The following is a 21,037-nucleotide window of genomic DNA, read 5'->3' as shown; positions in this document are numbered from 1 at the left end:
CATGGTGAAGTTGCACACTCTTGTATGTGCGCGCGCGTGTGGTGTGTGTGTGTGTGTGTGTGTGTGTGTGTGTGTGTGTGTGTGTGTGTGTGTGTGTGTGTGTGTGTGTGTGTGTGTGTGTGGTGTGTGTGCGTGTATGTGTGGGGGGGGGGGTATAGTCTTGATACACACTTTGCGGCACAAAATGGGTGCTTGGCAGATCTAAAGTAGCGCAAGCACGCTGCACCAGGAATTCGATAACAAATTCAATCTCAAACGACAGGTTTCTAGACACAACACCATTGTGGTCTGTAACTGAAGCAAAAACCTGTCCAGGCGACCACTCGGATAAGTCGACCACTAGGACTAGAGTGAAGGGATGTAATTTGTAGAGTCAAATGACCGTGGATAAGAATAGCGGTATCACCTGTACACAGGCACCTTGCTTGTAAGGTACCTGTGAGTGGTCGGTCGGCTTACACCGGTTTCACTGGAGAGGCAGGCAGACAGGCAGGGATTGGCAGTGGCAGTGTACACTGTTCACCTGGTACACTATCATAAGAGTAGACTCAAGAGTCCAGATAGCATCCCACTGACCCAGGTAAGAATCAGTTAACCGACACACATCCTGCAGTAACTTACAATGACAGGGCCGAGGAAGTAGTTGAGATCTTTCTTCTGATCAACGTCCTTGAACACGATATAGGACACCACGGCTAGACACAACCGAAAATAGCAACGATGACAATAACAACAACAACAAAGACAACAACAACAACGACAACAACAACGACAACAACAACATCGATTAGATTAATCCTGGCGCGTCACCGGGTGAACGCAAGGATTGCTGAAAATTATGTACTCGCTGACAGTTAAATACAGCCAAGTGACTTCAGCCTCTCCAGCATTGGGCATTGACGGAGTTAAGAGCGGCAAAAACAGGATAGGAAAATGCTGAGAAGGTATTTCAAGCTGCCAGCAAGTATACCAGGATGATAGGTATGCAGAAGAAGACTTAGTATAACCTCAGGTCTGACATCACACACAAATCAAATCCAATACACCCGCACACCCACATACACCAAAACACTCATCCACATGGGTACATCCACCCACACCCCCTTTTCAACACACAACCACCCAAGCACATGCACCCACTCGCGCACACCCACACAACAGCTTAGAATCAACAGAATACTTCGGGCAAAGTGCTTACCAACAGCTCCAGTGACAATCATTCTTCCCATGAACAAGAGGAATGATGTTACCCCATTGAGAGTTGCAACACTAACAAACAGACGCACACACACACACACACACACACACACACACACACACACACACACACACACACACACACACACACACACACACACACACACACACACACACAGGACACCAGAAATACTCTAGTCAGTGATCTACGGATGACATGTACAACATGTACAACTGTTTTCTGATGATCGCTTAGTGCGTGAAACTCGGAGTAAAACACTTTCTCCGTCCTCCTATTGTTTGATGACATGTACATTAATATGAGTATCACACTCGACACAAATTCACAATGCCAGGACACTTTGTTTTACACCTCTGCAAACTTGAGTGGCAGGGTCCTCTTCGTGGGTTGAGCACCTTCACAAGTCAACGGCAACTCTGCTTTGTATCCCGCTCAACAACGTACACAATGAAAGATATCCAGGGAACAAAATGCACCAACTTACCGGAGCACGTTTGCAAGAAGAAGTTTGAACGCCTTGCGTGCACCCTTGCAGAAGTTGTACCCATAGACGGCAATCTGTACGAACAGTACCAGTGTCCACACAGGCACACATGCACCCCCCCCCCCCACACACACACGTACACACATACAGATGCACATACGCATACATACGCATACACACACATACAGACACATAGACATACATACACATACACCCACACACATGGTTATAATTTGATGACGCATTACCTGGGTTGTCATGCCCTGGCATAGTGATGAACAACGAGCAATGGTGAGCCAGCAGCATAGGAGTTGTACACTCCTGGAAAACCAGTACACTGTTGATCTCACATACTAGTACCATGAAAGGATTATGAATGCACAGACAAAAACAAACAGCAACTGACCTCAATATAAGCATTCTTGTTGATGAACTTGAGAAATTTCTCCAGACAGTAGAAGAAGCACTGCAGACATCTGCGTAAACACACACACACACACACACACACACACACACACACACACACACACACACACACACACACACACACACGTAGGATTTTGAAATAAGCCCACCACCTCACACGTCAAATCTATCCTGGTACGAGTAGACCTCCAGCTGGCACAGCACCCCACAATGGACAGTGTTCTATACTCGTATACAGTACTGCAGCTCAATGAGATCCCATCAAATGAATCAATGGCACGCTGGGTATTGTGCAGCCATAGACCTGCCGCTACAGTGAGCTGGGATTGGCCCGTGAACAGGTGCAGGGCACGACTCACGCTCACGCCATCCCACTCAGCAAGCAGCACTTTAGTACTAAAGAAAAGGGGGCTTGTCAACTGACAACCGCTCTCTTCAGTTGCTATTCACAATCGCCGCATGCGCTGGATGAAAAATTCTTTACTGTGATGTCAAACAAATTATGACGTTTCGGGCCAGTCACCCATCGTCAGAACAATTTACCTCTTCTATAATATTCTATGGACTTTGAGCAGCACTGTAGTAAGATTGCTAAAAACGCTTGAATGCAGGAGATCATCAATCCACTATATCGGAAATAAGAGCTCATAACCTAGAGTATGCAGCCGTGCCTAAGGAGTCAGTGTGCGGCACGCTGCCGGTATTATGCAGCTTGCCTGCATCATGCCCTGTTGTCGCCACTCGCCTGTTTCGTAAATGTTTCAAGACAGCCTCTTGAATGATTCTCGTTTTGACCTTACCTTGTCTGATTATTTATTTATTTTCCTCTGAGTCACGTTGGTGCGAACGCGCACGTGGAGATGCTCCAGCCTACAGCCATGTCGTCTGTTCCGTTATTACGAGTGTCCATGCTATTGTTCTACTGACACTGATAATTCTCTCCTTCTGTCTAGTCGCGTTCTACTCTGCTTCTCCGTCTCTCTTTTATTCTGTTTCTGCTTCGAGCGTGTAGTTGTTTGAGCTGCTCTCATGATAATTTATTTGTATTTTTGAAATCCTTTGTACCCGCGATCATGCGCTTCAGGCCCGTAGCAGCCCCATTTAGGTTGGTCCGGCGAGATCCGACTTTGATGCTCCCCCCCCCCCCCCATACTCATACATATGCCGGTACATGTACATGACTTTATCTTGCCCGTAAAAGAGGCCGTTACCCCGCCAAAACAAACAAACATGTACATGCATGTAATCGTGACCATGTAGAGTGACATAGGGCGAGAAAAGGAAGAAGGACGTTCTGCATGAGTCAGGAAAAGGGCATCAGCATGTTGTGTCCGTCCAAACAGAACTTGTTGAAGCCTGTGAAGGCATAGCAACAGTATCTAAATGCATGTGATAAAAGAACCAAAATGTACCTTTGGAGGAGGAGAAAGTGTATTGCAATGGACTATCTTTGGTACAAACTCTATCTAGAAAAAATTGGAGGAAGAAAAGAATCCGAACACGTTTCCGGAAGAACAGAGTAGGAACATTCACGAGCATGACTGTCCTCATGACCTTCAGCAGGGTCATCATGATTCCTGATGACATGTACAATGTACAATGTAGGTCTACTACCGGCACCAAGAGTCCATAACACTTGCCGGCACTACTATGTAATACCTCTATACTACTTAGTGCACACATCATCATCATCATGGATGGACATCCTGAGCTCTCCCTTTTTTTTTTCTTTTTTTTTTGGCCGAATATTGGTCCGGCAGCTGCCGGACCACCTGCTACGGCCCTGCGCTTGTACAACTGCGCTGTGCTGTATGACTGAGCTATGACTATGACTATGAGTAATGCTTGCACTATGATGCCTTTTGTGTCACGTGTACGTGTATGTCGTGGCGCAAGCGCGCTGTGCCTTTGCTGGCCCTTTTTTGCTTCCTTTTGTAGTTTTGGTTTTAGAGTTATGCCGGTTATGGTTGAAGTGTGTTTGCAAGGAGAAATCCAGAACGTTTAGTAATGGTGTGTTGCCCCATTTGCGTTCGGAGAGTGTGCCTGTGCACGTGTATCGGATTTTGAATTCTTGCCGGTAACACGCCCCATACACACGCACACCAGAATCCACAGTCTCTCGTACCAGCACACCCAGTTGTGCTTGATTGTCCGAGTACAGATGTGAACTCAACACTGTGTGCACGAACTTCAGTTTGGTACGAAAGTGGGTTTCCAACAAAACGGAAAGTGTACAAGTAATTATTCCGCAGTGTGCTCTGCATATCTGGCCCCAAAGAAACAGTCACATACTCTCGTTGGAATACATTAGCGCAGCCCTTATTACAACCTCACCCCTAGTCAGCATGCTCCAGCAGCACACACACACACACACACACACACACACACACACACACACACACACACACACACACACGCACGCACACACCCACCCTACAGCATACCTTAGTAGGAACTTTGCAACTTTGTTGTCGTTGTATTCTGTAAGCCAAGAACACACGTAGACAAACACATGTATAAACACATGTATAAACACATGTATAAACACATGTATAAACACATGTATAAACACATGTATAAACACATGGACACACACAAAATGTCAAAACCAGGGAGTAGTACAATACTGGTCAAAACCCTCATAAAAGCTCAGGCACAGAACACATAAAGGAATGATCGTACTAACATGTTTAGCCAAATTCACTATCCGTGTGCATGTTGTGGAAACTCAAAATAACTGGCATATTCTCATCTTCACAGGCGTGTACAAGGCATATTGTGTGGTGCAGAGTGCCCGCATGCCTCAGTGGAACTTGAAGACTATACTTCAACCCTTATGCACATTGACGTCACGTATGAAATCCCGTAGAATCCCGTAGACCCGGTTGGGTGTTGAATGTACAGGATCCTATTGTTATCCGTATTTTCGATTACAAAACGTTCCCTCCAGGCATTTCATGCAACATCTTTTTTCGAACGAAGATCTAGCTAATCATTAGTTCTATCCGAAGTGGTGAAGCTGGAAAAGCGACAGTCTGCCTCTAAGTATTGGGCTAAATTGGTCAAATTAGCATGTACAGTGAAACCTGTTTAAGACGACTGCTCAAGGGACTTTCAAAGTGTGGTCTCTGTAAACCAGGTGGTCTCCTTATCCAGTGCCATTTGACTGGAAATAAGTCGCCCCCCCCCCCCCCCTCCACCCACTACAATACAGTTCGAAACTTCTGACTCACGTTTCAACCGTGACTCGGCAAGGACAAGAGCTGCTCGAATAAGCTGCACAATAGTGATGATAGCTGCACCGAATGCCAGTGAGCCAGTATGGTAGCTGGAGAACACACACATACACACGTACAATGACAGCATTTGCACAAAAGACAACCAATCAAATTCAAGGCCACTTTCCAGGGTTTCGTGATTCTGTTTGCCACACTCGGACGCTGCTGCTATCAGCATCAGCACCAGCAGCAGAGAACACTGGTGATGCGGAAACCACAATAGCAGTAACACTGCACGACTATTGAGCGACATACGCTGATGACTGCTGAGACGATGATGAGAGCGCTTCATCAAGAAGGTCGTCAGTGACTGTTTCCTCAGCAATCATGTGATCAACATGAATACTAAGTCTTGCCTTCCCTGTGACTAGTGTGTGCTGAATCTCCCAAGTTGCACTGGGTGCATGTGTGCATGTGTGTGTGTTTGTGTGTGTGTGCGTGCACGTAATAAAGAGTACATTTCTGGTTCTAAAAACTCACAAGAGTGTTCGTTTTAAGGATGCCATCAGTGGAAGAGCTGGCATAGACTGTAAGTACAACAATAGATCCACATGTGCACACAGACACACACACACATACACACACACACACACAGATGCACACAGAGACACACACAGACACACACAGACACACACACACACAGACGCACACACACACACACATCCTCGTGAAAACCACTGACTCCATTGTGAGGGTGCAGGGGGTAGTATTCAAACTGTAAATCACTCAAGTACAGAGAGAGAGAGAGAGAGAGAGAGAGAGAGAGAGAGAGAGAGAGAGAGAGAGAGAGAGAGAGAGAGAGAGAGAGAGAGAGAGAGAGAGAGAGAGGGGGAGAGAGAGAGAGAGAGAGAGAGAGAGAGAGAGGGAGAGAGAGAGAGAGAGGCAGAGAGAGAAAGTGTGTGTGTGTGTGTGTGTGTGTGTGTGTGTGTGTGTGTGTGTGTGTGTGTGTGTGTGTATGTGTGTGTGTGTGTGGACTGAATAGGGTTACAAGCAGCACAGTTGATAGTCTAAACCATTGACCCCAGGATTGCCTGGAGTTGCATGCAACATGCCTACCAATCAGCCACGCACTGGGCGCAAAACCTCTCAGTACACGGCAGGTATGCAGGGTACAACGGACACAGGACATACAGTATACAGGCAGAGCACGCTCACTGTCTTCTTCACCTTTCCACCGTCGTCATAACATTCGGCATGACTGTCCGTTTGACTCGCGATGATGTAAAAATACAATCACTACACAATGCAAGCACAGCAGCACCTACATTGCTTTTGTGTTGCCAGTAGTAGGAGGAGAAGGCTCCGGCTAAGACGCACTGGCCCATTGCGGAAATCCAGTTGACTGTCCACAGCCAGCCAACAAGATGAAACAGCTGCATACCTTGTAGCACCCTGCAAACACACACATATGCACATTGTTAGGATGCAGGGAAAAGTAAAATACAAGGCAGAGAATTGAACAGAGAAATTTCTGACTAGACGGGCAGACAGACAGACAGACAGATTAGTGTGTGTGTGTGTGTGTGTGTGTGTGTGTGTGTGTGTGTGTGTGTGTGTGTAATTAAAAATCCACCACTCTGCCGTACGACCCAGCTTTGCATGCACGGGTAAGTAAAGAGTGATGTGACACCATTCATGGGCACTGCATGATAACGAGGGTGCCAACAGCAAGGCTAGTGCATCATTCACTAATACCTTGTGCTGGCAACTGAAATCCGACCCCTGAGCGGTGCGCTCACATTGCAAAGACCCAACACAGGATCGTAACACTACGAAATAGAGACCGCTAGAAAGTGAACCCACCGGTAAGGGGTCGGATTTCAGTTGCCAGCAAAGTACATTGTGCTAGATAATGCAAGCCTTGCCTGATAGGTAACATGTTTTCACGGTGACAGCGTGAACAAGGCGAGGACACACCGTATGGGGAAACAGTGCTCCTGACTACAACCATAAACCGGTTGGTAGAGTCTCGGTCTTTGCAAATGGTCGCAAGACCGAGACTCTACGAACCGGTTTTATGGTTGTAGTCAGGAGCACTGTTTCCCATACAGTGTGTTCTCGCCTTGTTCACGCTGTCACCGTGACAACATTGTACTAGTACCACTCACTTATCAGGATCATATGATGCAAAGCCACAGTTGATCAGGTCTGATGCATTGTGGATATTCTTGAATGAACTAGACTGTACACACATACACATAAGAGGGAAGATGGAAACAAGAAACACACAGCAATTCACCAGTCTGAGTGGCGGGTAAAGACTAATACAGAGAAAGTGTCCCTGCAGCGGGGACTAAACGTGCGTCGCAATCGAGCTATGTCGTTGCTGTATCATCTACTATGCGCCATGTGCTACCTGATGTACCAGCCTGCTATGTCGGATACCACAAACCATGCATCGGCTAGGCGCCAGGCGCAAACAGATGGTGGTGGCGGTGGTGAGAAGGAGAGCTCTGTGCCAGAGCAACTTTGCAGCGTAGAGAGCGTGTGTGGGCAGGCGTGTATTTACCGCCATATTGCCAGGTGTGTATTTACCAACATATTAATCAACATAAGTACAGCTGCAGTGGAGTCTTCAACCTCATTCTCCCTACTACTAAATAGCCTGGTTTTGGGTTTTTGTGTTTTGTGACGAGAGCATTGCATTTACACTGTGTTTCTTCTTGTTTTTTGGGGAACACAGCCCCGCGCAGTGTGATCAGTCGTGCTGAATAGCCCACCCTAGCCTTTCCAGACTCAGACTCACCGTAGGAATGCAGCTGGAACCAGAGACGACGTCGACCATGCTCCCGTTGACATCTACCATGGTCGAGGTGGTGTTAGGGTTATTGCCGAAAATCTCCAGTGCATACTTGGGCGTGGCAGAGGTGACGAGGAACAAGGCAACGCCAACGAAGTAAGCAAACAGTAGACATTGCAGCATGGCCGGGAAGAGGGGGAAGAAGAAGGTTGATTTGATAGCCAGCATAGCCCTGGCCACGTGGACAACAACAAACAGTCAAATAGACAACAATACATGCAAAGTCAGTGCAGGCGGTAATCAAAGACCGGGCCTAGTTCCAGAAGATACGGTATCTGTACATCGGCACGTCGTCCCTACATCCCCTGTATCTCCCTCAAAACGAACATACACATGTTTATGCAAAGGATAGATATTTTTTAATGAAGTGCAATTTCCTTATGAAACGTGACCAGCTGCAACTCTAATTTCACCATACACCTAGGTTTACGTTGCCACGGTCGCACAACCTTGCCATGGCTATGTTCACGAGGTTGACTTTCACTTTGTGTAGGTCATAAACTACATGTTCGAACAGTGCCCGTCCATAGATAGAGTTCGATATTTTTTTCTGAAAGACGAGACGAACAGGGCCCAACCCCCCCCCCCCTCCCCCCAAACGAACGAATATCTTCTCTAAAAATATATCGATATTTGTGGACGGCCCCTAAGTAAAAAATCTATGATCAAATGAGAGGTCATTCACCGCAACTTTAGCTAAGTACCCAGCATATCACCATCACCACTGCCATACCCGTACATACCTTGAGCTTTCCTTGATGACGGCAATGGCCAGGCGAATACGACTCAGCAAGAACAGACAGATGAGCGCTAGGATGCTGAAGAACACGGTGCAGACGATGCCCAGCACAAGGTATGTGTCCGTCTGGTAGCGGTACTCGTCCAGGAAGGAACTGGCCGATGTCGGGATCGTGACATCGCCGTTCTTCAAGCTCTTGTACATCTTGTAGCTTTCATACGCACCTGAAGGATTACCAACAGCAAACCAACCGAGAGACATAACGTTACAATGAAAACAGTTCAGCATAAAGTTCCCTGGATACAACATACATTGCACTTTTTTTTTAATTACTTCAGACACTACAAAGTACATGCAACTATGTAGGGTTTTTTACTGCGTCAGTCTGAGAAAATCGTTAACTTTCAAACCGTTATTAAACCTGCAAAAATCAGAAAATCGTTAACTTTGCGGGTTGTTAAATTAATATCATTCACAGTACAATGAACATTAGGAAAGCCCCAGTAAACCCTTCAACCATTGCTGTGAACTTACCTAGTGCTAGCAGTGCAAGAGAGCCGATCATGGAGAGATAAATGAACGGACCCAAGAAGAATGAGGCAAGGAAGATGAAGACGAAGCAGGTGACAATGGCTCCCACAAAACCCACGACCATGTAGATCCAGGTCTTCTCAAAATCTGCCCAAACCTGCACAGATGTAGCAACACAGACACAACACCAACATTGTTACATTGCCAGCACATGAAGAATGGGATTACAAGTACTTGTCAGCGTTGGGCATGCAGTGAAGAAGGGAGGGAGGGAGAGAGGGAGGGAGGGAGGGAGAGAGAGAGAGAGGGAGAGAGAGAGAGAGAGAGAGGGAGAGAGAGAGGGAGAGATAGAGAAAGAGAGAGGGAGGAGAGAGAGAGAGAAAAGTGACCTGGGTACGCAATACACGCGTGCGTGCTCAGGTCGAGTGCATTTAACGTCTTTTAATATATATTTTAAAAAAATGTGAGTACATTGTATGTACATACATTCCACAAAATACCAGTACTTGGATGGACACGGAAAACCCCTGCATTGTGATGTATGTGTGGCCGGGTTGGAGGGTAGAACTAGATAGTGCAGCGCCCTAGTTTATCCAGCAGAAACGCCGTTGCAAAGAGGAGCAACTGTATACACAGTACTGTACTTCACTTGCTAGCAGAGCAATGCACAGAGCAATGCACAGAGCAATGCACAGAGCAATGCACAGAGCAATGCACAGAGCAATGCACAGAGCAATGCACAGAGCAATGCACAGAGCAATGCACAGAGCAATGCACAGAGCAATGCACAGAGCAATGCACAGAGCAATGCACAGAGCAATGCACAGAGCAATGCACAGAGCAATGCACAGAGCAGCAGCAGCAGCAGTAGCGCTTTACCTTGGTTGCGATAGAGCGCAGGTTCAAGAGCTTGGAAGCAATGCGTACAGCGTTGAGAACACCAGAGCCGGTAAGCGTGTTGTTACCGTTGTCTGTCAACGTAGCGTTGTTACCATCCGTGAGCAGTCCACCGGAAATCTTGTTCAAGTCCAAAATGGTGGGCAGGCATCTGCTCAGTACTGTATGACCGACGACGAATGTCATGATGGTAACGAACATGTCAGAGGGCAAAAAGGCACACACGGACATGCATGTACACACATGCACACATGCACACACACACACACACACACACACACGAACACACATGCACATGCACACACATGTACATCTGTGACCTCGCTATACAGCAGCGTGCAAGGTTGGGAGAAATCAACCACCACTGTAGTGGTCTGGTGTCCTATAGCAAGCAGTGTGAAAAGAAATAAGTAGCTTTTCCTGCCTATCGCCGAACCCATGCATGAGACGTGCACATACACATGCCCGCCTACAAAACCCAGGTCAATCACGGTGTCGGCAAATCTGGAAAGCATGCATACATACAAACACCCTACCCAGGGGCGCCGGAAGGTATTCTAGGGTGGTATGGTCAGCCACCCGACATACAATTCAACCGTGGGGTTGGGTTGGCTCCTCTGAATTTTTTCGAAATTCAGATCCCAGATCAGAGATCTTCAATGATCACAGGGTACCCTAATTTCAGAAATTTTCGGTGCTCAATATTTTCGGTATGAGGGCAAAAGGCCAGGTTAGGTGTATTGAAATTTTAGGTACAGAGAAGCAGTTCCCTATTGATTTATGCTTGTTAGTGTTTGTTCAGTGTATTGAAATTTTAGGTATGAAACAGATGCACCGAAAGTACCGAAAATATAAGTACACGGAAAATTTGTGAAATTACAGTACCTGGTACAAATAGGGGTTACAGTCAGTACAGTAGTGATCGTGGCGTGTCCGACGCCCCTGCTAGCACACACACACACCTTTTTTTGGACCTTTTGACGCCCATCGCCGGAGGCGATGATAGCGATGCTACAGCAGAAGCCATAGCAGCTTGGGTTGGAATTGCACCATTCAACAGCTTGTAAGACTGAATTGACCACCACTACTCAGCCTGGTCTACACCACACAGCTATGAAGTGGCTTTTTCTGGCCAGTGAATCCCTATTTTTTGGTCTTTTTCATTTTTTTCCCACGCACACATCACACCACGTACTCCGGCATGCACTGGCTGTTGGTAACCACCCACGAGAATGAAAGAAAAATCAGGAGGAGTCTGAGAAAGAGAAGAAAGACGTGTGTGACCATAATCGTCGGGAATCGAACCCGCAACATACCACTGCACCATATGGGACACCCCCCCCCCCCCACACACACACACGAAACTGTACGCTCACCGACTTCGGACTTGAGATAGTATGGCGCGCACGTGTTGTTCTGCAGCAACTTGCTGCGCTCCTGCAAGCTTAGGGCCTGTACTTGCTGAAGGGTCTTGCCATCACGGCAGTAGAGCTGTGTCTCTTGACCACTGGGCCCAGTGACACCAAGAGCATTGGCATTGGGACAAGCCTTGACACACACCTATAATTACACCAGAATAATCAACAGTAACAACAACAATTGATCACCTTGAGCAGCACATGTTGCATCTAACCCGAGGAGGGGCTGAAGGTTTAGGGCTCAGATTCAAAATATTATTCAAAGAAGATATTGGTTCATTTAGGTGTACGCCCTGTTCGTCTCATCTTCGTGCATAAATATTAGGGCTGAAACAATTATACCGATAACTCGCATATCGATCGTTAAGAGTGCAATCGATAATCGTTAGTGTTCAAAACGAGTGCTAACGATTTTTTATGCATGCATATCAGTGACAGTTTTCCAGCCCTTGCACTCCATCCGATAGTGGATACGAGCACAATCATGTACTTTCAAGTGCAGTCAAATTGATTTGTGTCTTCGAAAGAGATCGGGAGAGAAGACTTTGCCTTTTCGGTTCATTCGTGGGAGAAGTCGGAGATGAGAACAGTTGCCAGAGGGTGATGACAAGATTCTTCGCTCTAGAAACAACATGAAGCTCTCTACTTGAGTAGTTCATGTTGATAAAACCAGCCAGATATCTACAGATGTCAACAGTGCGGTGCCACAAATTTCTGCAAAGGCATCATGGAATTTCTTCATAAACTAGTGTTCGATAGAGCTGACAAGAATCGATAAAACCAATATATCGATCGTTAATGATATTGGTTGATCATTAGGAGTTATTGAATGATCGTTTCAGCCCTAATAAATATTGATCTCAAGATATGGGTGGACACTGGACACTGAGCAAGCATGTAGTTGATGACGTACATGAAGTGAAAATCAACCCCATGAATATAGCCATGGCAAGGTTGTGTGACCAAAGCGTTGCAAATCTAGGTGTGCAGTGAGCGTTGAGTTGCTGGTGGTCACGTTTTAAGAGGTGTCACTTCATTAAATAATAACGTTGATAACCTTCATAAATGTCTATGTTCCATTTGAAGGGGATCCCCAGGAGGGGTCTGGGGAGAAAATGAACGAATATGAAATATCGTCATGAAAAAATCTTCTTTTTTTACAGATGGCCACTTACAGCCAGATACACTTCAGCAAGAGTACATAACTCTGTAACTTATGTACTCTTGACTTCAGCAAAGTACATACCACACTGGCAACACTGACGTGGACGCAACCTGATGCACAATAAAGGGAGTTGAATTTCTCAACCTGATGCACAATGAAGGGAGTTGGATTTTTCAACCTGATGCACAATGAAGGTAGTTGGATTTCACACAGTCCAATAGCAGCAAGAGTACATGAAAACCAGAGTGTGCTGCTTTGATGGGTTGCAGTCAAGGCGGAATTCCGTGATTATATCATTTTAGTGATGTAGTGCACACAAGCAGGATTCAAGCAGGTCTCTTTCTGCACAACTGAAGCTCAGTTGTACGCACTACGCCACTGCCCGCCTCAAATCTGCACCAAATATGATGTAGTCACGGACTTCTGCCGTGACAGACACCCATAGTAGAAAAAGCTCCAAGCTGCACACTCTGGGTTTCATGTACTCTTGATAGCAGTAAGTACCCAGTTCGACATGTGCAGAAATCAACCCATACAGGTCAAACCTGAGAAAGTGATTGCTCTAATTTCAGAAATTTTCGGTGCTCAATATTTTCGGTATGAGGGCAACAGGCCAGGTTAGGTGAATAGAAATTTTCGGTACAGAGAAGCAGTTCCCTATTGGATTACGTGTGTTAGTATTTGTTCGGTGTATTGAAATTTTAGGTATGAAACAGACGCACCGAAAATAAAAGTACACCGAAAATTTGTGAAATTACAGTATTACTGGTTTTAAGTACTTCCTCCGCGTCATCGAAATTGTCGCAGTTTGACTAGTGACTTGTCACTTGTTACTGACAACTCCATAAGCTAAACCATTCAAAACTTATTACACAGTATGATGGTCTGAAGGCTAGAGTAACGTTCCAGGACAGTTGGACTGAGAAATTTCACGCAGAGATGAAGGCCTCGTCCTCGTTGATGTCAATGGACGCAAAAATATCGTTCCAAAATAATTCAAGGAAGGTTGTAAGTTGGTCGCGCTTCATCTCAAACGCTTTGACTTTCTCAACAGGACAAGACCTGCTATGCTTGTCATCTGCTAGCTCTGGATGATTTCTACTTCACCACCAACGAAGTAAGAATACACGATCGTTGCGAGGTCGGTTGATTACCATCGGCGGAATCACCTCGATCTTGAAATGAACTTTTTTTAGCCGTGGCATGCCCATTTATTTTAGCTGTGTGGTCACAGCTCATGCAGGTACCAGGTAAGTGTACTGTCACGTCCAGCGCGCCCTCTTTTTCTGCATCACTGGTACGGCATCTGCGCGTGCATCACTAGCACTACTTGTAGAGTCTACACGGCTCTTGCAGGTACACGTACAATCATGTACTGAGTGTCTCAGCCAGAGCGACAAATTTTACCGCTGTTGCATGCATTTAGTTTGCTGACCCCTCGATGTTTCTCCAAGCGCTGCTACTTGTTCCACGAAGTCATTCTCACCCCAGCTAAGGTAAAATAGTGATGAGGCTTGAGTGAATGGCCATAAGCACGAGAAATGTGCGGGCTGCAACGCCTGACTGATCTCAACGAGTCGAAATTACCATCGCAGCGACATCAGCGAAGAAATCGCGTCTAGTTCAAAGATTCCAGCTTCCAATAACAGAAAATAGACCTTTGCCGTCACCCTATACTGATGACTATCGCCTATGTCCAATTCCTTGCCTCTGGTACGAGTGCTGGTGAGTAAATACCCCGTTTTATGTCAAAAGTCAAACTGCAACAATTTCGATGACGCGGAGGAAGTAACAACCTGGGGGTCGCAGCATACAGGGGCACCACGGCACACCATACAACCCGATCCCCGGATTCGGAAATCCTATTCTATGTGAGCTGTGTGCAAGTCCCCCCCCCCCCCCCCCCCAACCAACTCACATACACAGTGGTGGTGAGGGAGTCTCTGGGGGTCCCAAGCATACCTGTGGTGTGTTGCAGACAATGCCGGAGTTGAGGAGGTTTGTAGATGTGATAGCGGATTGTACACAACGGGCGACATCGTAGAAGAGAAGATACTTGCGATCTTTGTAGCCAGGTGTGTATCCACAGCGATTTCCAGCCGAATCAACTGGTGCAAGAAGACGTGTTGGGTCACCTTTGGCAAAACCTGAAGTCCAAAACAACGCAAGTACACACAAAAGAAAGGTATAATCATGTAGATGCTAATTAAAGACCTCTGCTGAAAGAATTAGTGCTTGTCTGTGCAGCAAGATCCAGCAGACACTTGTACAACACAGAAACACACTGGATCTGACAATCACGACTTTTGAATTCATTTCTTTGGCATGGCTCTACGCACACTTGAAGTGGTTTCCTTTACAGCAGGGTGTTGGTACATAACATCCATCAGTATTGACAATACTGGGCCTGATGAGGGTTGAGAGAACACTGCTGGTGCAGAAAAACACATGCCACAAAGGCCCATAATGCACAGGGGTGAACACCATGTACTACAGGCCCACCAAAACCAGTCCGGTTGGTCAGGTTATCACCGGACCAACTTTTCGGCCACCAACATATGCTTGCGACTGTGAAGGGCATGTGTTACCCGCCATATCATACACAACGTATGAAAGGCCATGCTACTGCCAGACCAATCAAAAACTGCTTCCGCCAGTCCTGTACTAGTACCATTACCCACCACCTGCAGTACAATGCTGCAGAAGAATGGATCCAGAAGAGAATTATGCTACGACTACTAGTACCCAGTCATATGTGGTGAATATCACTTTCAAGCATTACAGTACTGTTGGTCGCCGAAGAACTGGGGGGGGGGGGTCAGCCTCCTAGCCTAGACCGTTCTTATGTTCATGTATTGTAGTTTACACCTCACTCCATATACACCCAGTCATATCTCCATATACACCACTAAGGGAAAATAGCAGTATTTGTCGGCGAGGAACAAGCCATTAGGAGGCCACACGCGGTGAATATGGAGACGTATAAATATATTATAACAAAGGGACCTCGTGTGTATCAAGATACACTCGGTCCCTTGATATGTACAGTTGACTCAGTGTCTATACATGGTTAAGCTGTGCTTGGTGACATTGTAGCCTGGTCGTTCTTCGGTACCTGACAGTAGAGTATTTCTAGTTGTGCAGTTGACTGGCAGACTTACCCACAATGGCTACTGCAAGCATGGCAATCCATGTCAGAATGAACAGCAGCAGGCAGATCACATCCGTGCAACGCCTGTATGTCCAGATCCATACACACACACACACACACACACGCACACGCACACGCACACACACACACACACACACACACACATAACAGTTATTGAGCTGCCTCTTCAGTCTTGGAACATGTGCACCCCCAAAACAAAGTGCACACAGAACTATGAAATGAATAGAACAGGCTTCGGGTTGGGGCCTTTCCTATCAACATTTCAAAATTTCCACAAGCACTTTCAGTGCCTTCTCCTCAGGTGGATACAGGCAGAAGAAGCAACTAGCCAGTGCAACATTCTTTAAACAATGTAGAGCCTTTAGGTGATATAAGCAGCAGTAGGTATAATAGATTAGCAAGAACAAGCAGTTTAGCACAGAATAAAGTGATGACTCACACACACACTAGTGATGTGTGTGTGTGTGTGTGTGTGTGTGAAAAAAAAAAATGAAAAAAGAAAAAGATCAAAAATAGGGATTCACTGGCCAGAAAAAGTCACTTCAAATAGCTGTATGGTGTAGACCAGGCTGAATAGTGACGGTCAATTCTTCAGCCTTGCAAGCTGTTGAATGGTGCAATCCCAGCACAAGTTGCTATGGCTTCTGCCGTAGCATTGCTATCATCGCCTCCGGCGATGGGCGTCAAAGGTCAAAGGTCAAGGTGTGAAGAGGTGTGATCAGCGTGGTATGCATGGTGACAACAAATGAACTGAACAAACGACGTCTGGATGTCCTATCTAGCAGTCTGCGCGTGAACGTGCTTGGTTTTCTTGTGTGAATCTAGACGGATAGAACTATGAACCAAACAGTATCTGTCAGTCTGCAAGGAAGTGTAAGGGGCTCGGCAATACTGGTGACATCATGTCAACAACGCCGTCACATCCAGCAGAAACTGCCGGAGTGGCATTCACCCGTACGTGCAAAATACTCACCTCTCCTTCACTGGTCCCTCAGAAATCCGTGACTTCTTCCCGCTGGAAGCTGCACAGCACATAAAGAACAAACCATGCACTTAATACATGTACAGATATGGCAAGCGAAATCCGATACTTGCCACAGGGGACAGAGCCATAAATGGACTACAATGATGCAATGTACTATGCTGAATTTGTACATAAGAGCCGTATGAATTCTTCGCATAGGTCACAAATTAGGTACACACAAGAAGTATTGGCATCCAGTGCCCAGTCATATCTGGGAGCCCTTTTGAACCTTTCAAGGGAACTTTGCTCGTGATGAGTACGAGTACTCTTTGAGACAGATAAAAGTTAGTTGTATGAAACATAATGTACTACGTATGCAGGGCTGCAGGGGCTGCACACTGTATGGTGTAGTCCCGTATGGCAAGTGTCGGATTTCGCTTGCCACAACTGTACTTTGTAAATCCATTTTCAGGTACAGTACAAGTTGGACGTGGTTCTACTTCAGAAGTAGTCAGATTTAGAACGTCAACATTTGGCTGAAGGTGCCTCCAGAGCTCTTGATTACACTAAGCGCAAAATCTCCATTCCTCCACTTGTGCGCTAGTCGCATTTTGCACCTAAACTCAGTCTCTTCATATGAACCCTCAACCCACTGAGCAGTGAGCACCTGCTCTGCTCCATAGGGCAGTGGTGACTGTGGTGTACACTGTTACAGCATGTCACCATCACCTGCAGCTTGCAGTCAACAAGGCGTGCTTAGGATGTACAATTGTACACAGTTGCACACACAGCACAAGGCTGATTCTTCTACGTACATGGACGTGCATGCACACCTGTAAGTCAAGTACTGTAAAACCGGAAAGTCTAACGAGTCACAAACGTTTTAACGACTATTTTTTTTGTTATTTGAAGAAACGATATCGCGAACCCGGTTCGAGATGTCTGTGTAAAGATGCGCACACAGATGGGTGGCCAGGTAGCCATCGCTAAACTTTCTGCACGTTATCATGCCAAAATTACAAAAACGTTAAACTTTCCGGTTTTACAGTGAAGCACTTCTACTTCAGTAGTGTCATAGCTATGTATCAAGAGCGCATATCCAAGAGTATGCAACTGTGATTTGGGGCCAGTGCACAGCATGCTGCCGTTATCATGTACAGACTGTCAGTAAAACCTGCCAAGGCGACCACTCGGATAAGGGGACCACCTGTTCTAGAAGACCACTTCAACCAGGACCAAGGGATGCTATTGCAGTCAAATGACCCTGGATAAGGAGACCACCTGGTTACAGAGACCACGTTTTGAGTGTCCCTTGAGCGACAGGTTTCACTGTAGTTTCACTGTAGTTTACATCACGCTGCCTTCATTATACTACTTGTCTGCATCACACCATCTACTGGAAAAGCAGACATTTTCGGCGGTGTATTTATTTTCGATGACTTCGGTGCCGACAATTTTACCGAAAATAAAACGCACCGGGTGCACTTACCTGGAAAACGGGTTTACCGAAAATGTCCCTCCACCGAACCGCCGATTTTGGAGAATACCGAAAATATTACACCACCGAAATTTCGGCTTTTACAGTACCAAGAGTGCATAACCCACAGGACCGCCGGAAGCAGTTTTTGATTGGCCTGGTAGTATCATGACCTCTCAGTCTCACACTTTGTGTATGATGTGGCGGGTGCACATGCCCTCCACAGGTGACAGTAGGAAACATGTGTTGGTGGCCCAAAAGGTTGGTCCGGTAATAACCTGACCAACGGGACTGGTTCCGGCGGGCCTGACAGAATTTCAAGTTGACATCATACTTAACTATAGGATGCAATTATGGGCGTTGTACACGTATCATCGGACGTATCCTGGACCAGTGGTGGACAAATCCCAATGTGATTAATCCCAATGTGATTAATCCCAATGTGATTAATCCCAATGTGATTAATCCCAATGTGATTAATCCCAATGTGATTAATCCCAATGTGATTAATCCCAATGTGATTAATCCCAATGTGATTAATCCCAATGGGATTCTGCACAAACTACATTGTACTGGTATACTAGTGATCATCATATGTGTGATGCGTTGACAATCAGCGCAAATCCCGTGAACCACTCATGCGACGAGCATTGCATCTTAAAAGTGGCGTCAACTTGAAATTCTGCCAGGACGGCACTGAACGTCCTGGGGGGTTATGCCCTCTTTCCCCGTACTCAAAGCCACACCCTCTAGCTCGTTCCAGCACGACTGCTTTGCTTGATTCGCTCAAGTACCGACGCCATTTCTAAACTTGCGTGCACGAACTGCTTCCGTTCTGTACGAAATAAGGTTTCAAACAACAAGGAAAGGCGGCGTGTTGACTTCACGCATTGTGCTGATGTAGCTGCATGATGTCATGAATGCAGCGTGCCGTGCATCTGGCACATAGAAAATAGATCACGGTTCTGATTCTATATTCTCGGTTATAAACTCTCGAATGTATGCATGGTGCGTTGTATACCACAGCATATCCGTACAAGAAGCTACACAAAATTCATATTTCTGAAGTTTTGCCCAAAAAAGCCTAAGACTGACATGACATACAGGACTGTACAAACGTCATGTAACCTGAGCTCCCAAGGAAACAACCGGTAACTCACTTCCAACTCCTTACTGAGCTACCTGGAGACAACTCCTTTGCCTGGAATACAAGCAGCTTAGCTCAGTGGTGAGTGTATCTAACAACCCTTGCCTAAAATCGATGGAAGCAGACGTCATGTCGTCTCCTAGAATGTACTGCCCGATTTTCATTTCGTGGTTACCATTCACTTCAACGAACTTCATAGCCACAAAGCGGAAGAATTGAGCAGTTGCAAATACAAACGTTCTATAGATCTGCAAACACGGATAGATACTCTCGAAATACTCACCTGAGGAGCTCTTTTTCCCCATCTCTCGTTGATTTTGTGCGCCAAATCGTTCTGCAAGCGAAGTCCACCCAACGTGCTAAGCTAACACCCGCGGTGCAACTACTAATACATATATCTTCAGTGGAGACCAGCAACAAGAACGTTCACTTATAACAACATGAATCTTCTTCCGAAGAGGCACGAAACAATTCTTCTACCTGCTTTGAGAGTGAGTCTTGGAAGTCTGAGGCTGTGAAGCACACAAACCACAGATTGTTCTGTGCCAAATCTGAAGGAGCACTTCCTCAAAACCAGCTGTCTTTTTTGGTGATTTTTAGCGTTTGACCTCCGAACCCGTACGCATCCCACATAAAATATGGCCTATCGCGACTATTTTGTCGTACCGGGTGGATTTGGCGTGACATGACGTGTGTTTACATCACCAGTGCAGTAGTGACTCATGCTGAAGTCAGGCTTCGATTCTTCGAACCAAAAAAAATACAACACACGTGTGAACCAGTGCAGGCAGCGCAGCGCAGGTAGTCGTAAAATACAGTGACTCCCTGGTGTGAACACGAACAGGCCATTCACACCAGGGAGTAGATCTACGTCGGTACTCGTCGTCGGTATACATGTATGCACAAAATCAACAAGAGATTGGGAAACAGAGCTGTATGGAAAACAGTGTTCCTGACTGCAACCATAAACCGGTTGCTACAAAAAAAGCCAGATCCACGCCACGTTTTGGGGGGGGGGGGGGGGGGGGCTGTACTACTCCCTGATTCACAATAATCAGATACCCCCAAAACGTGGCGTGGATCTGGCTTTTTTTGTAGCAACCGGTTTATGGTTGCAGTCAGGAACACTGTTTTCCATACAGCTCTGTTGCCCAATCTCTTGTTGATTTTGTGCACCAAATCGTTCTGGAAGCGAAGTCCACCCAGCCGTGTAGTATACTACTCCCTTGCTCGAACCAGGGTCAGAGACAACTCCCTGCGGGTTCGAACCGGGGACTCGGTAATAAACTACTCCTGGTTCGAACCACTAGGGAGCTGAAA

General features: G+C 46.3%; 1 protein-coding gene across 1 annotated transcript in view; it reads right to left on the bottom strand.

Moving 5' to 3' along the window:
• Positions 1-20,272, bottom strand: part of LOC135829045 (choline transporter-like protein 4) — a 23,273-nt gene extending 3,001 nt beyond the window's left edge. Inside the window, exons 1-18 of the mRNA XM_065341451.1 lie at positions 20,001-20,272; positions 17,103-17,151; positions 16,119-16,192; positions 14,920-15,104; positions 11,751-11,934; positions 10,357-10,535; positions 9,481-9,634; positions 8,951-9,170; positions 8,154-8,379; positions 7,516-7,589; positions 6,673-6,799; positions 5,888-5,934; positions 5,363-5,457; positions 4,574-4,610; positions 2,110-2,179; positions 1,704-1,777; positions 1,199-1,269; positions 622-695 (exon numbers count right to left, since the gene is read on the bottom strand). Coding sequence (XP_065197523.1) covers positions 622-695; positions 1,199-1,269; positions 1,704-1,777; positions 2,110-2,179; positions 4,574-4,610; positions 5,363-5,457; positions 5,888-5,934; positions 6,673-6,799; positions 7,516-7,589; positions 8,154-8,379; positions 8,951-9,170; positions 9,481-9,634; positions 10,357-10,535; positions 11,751-11,934; positions 14,920-15,104; positions 16,119-16,192; positions 17,103-17,151; positions 20,001-20,022 — 1,962 coding nt within the window. The 5' untranslated portion in view covers positions 20,023-20,272. The remainder of the gene's footprint in view (positions 1-621; positions 696-1,198; positions 1,270-1,703; positions 1,778-2,109; positions 2,180-4,573; positions 4,611-5,362; positions 5,458-5,887; positions 5,935-6,672; positions 6,800-7,515; positions 7,590-8,153; positions 8,380-8,950; positions 9,171-9,480; positions 9,635-10,356; positions 10,536-11,750; positions 11,935-14,919; positions 15,105-16,118; positions 16,193-17,102; positions 17,152-20,000) is intronic.
• Between the last annotated feature and the right edge of the window lie 765 nt (positions 20,273-21,037).

Source organism: Sycon ciliatum, chromosome 13 (genome assembly GCF_964019385.1).
Source record: "Sycon ciliatum chromosome 13, ocSycCili1.1, whole genome shotgun sequence".
NCBI lineage: Eukaryota > Metazoa > Porifera > Calcarea > Leucosolenida > Sycettidae > Sycon > Sycon ciliatum.
This window is presented reverse-complemented; position numbering and strand designations above follow the sequence as displayed.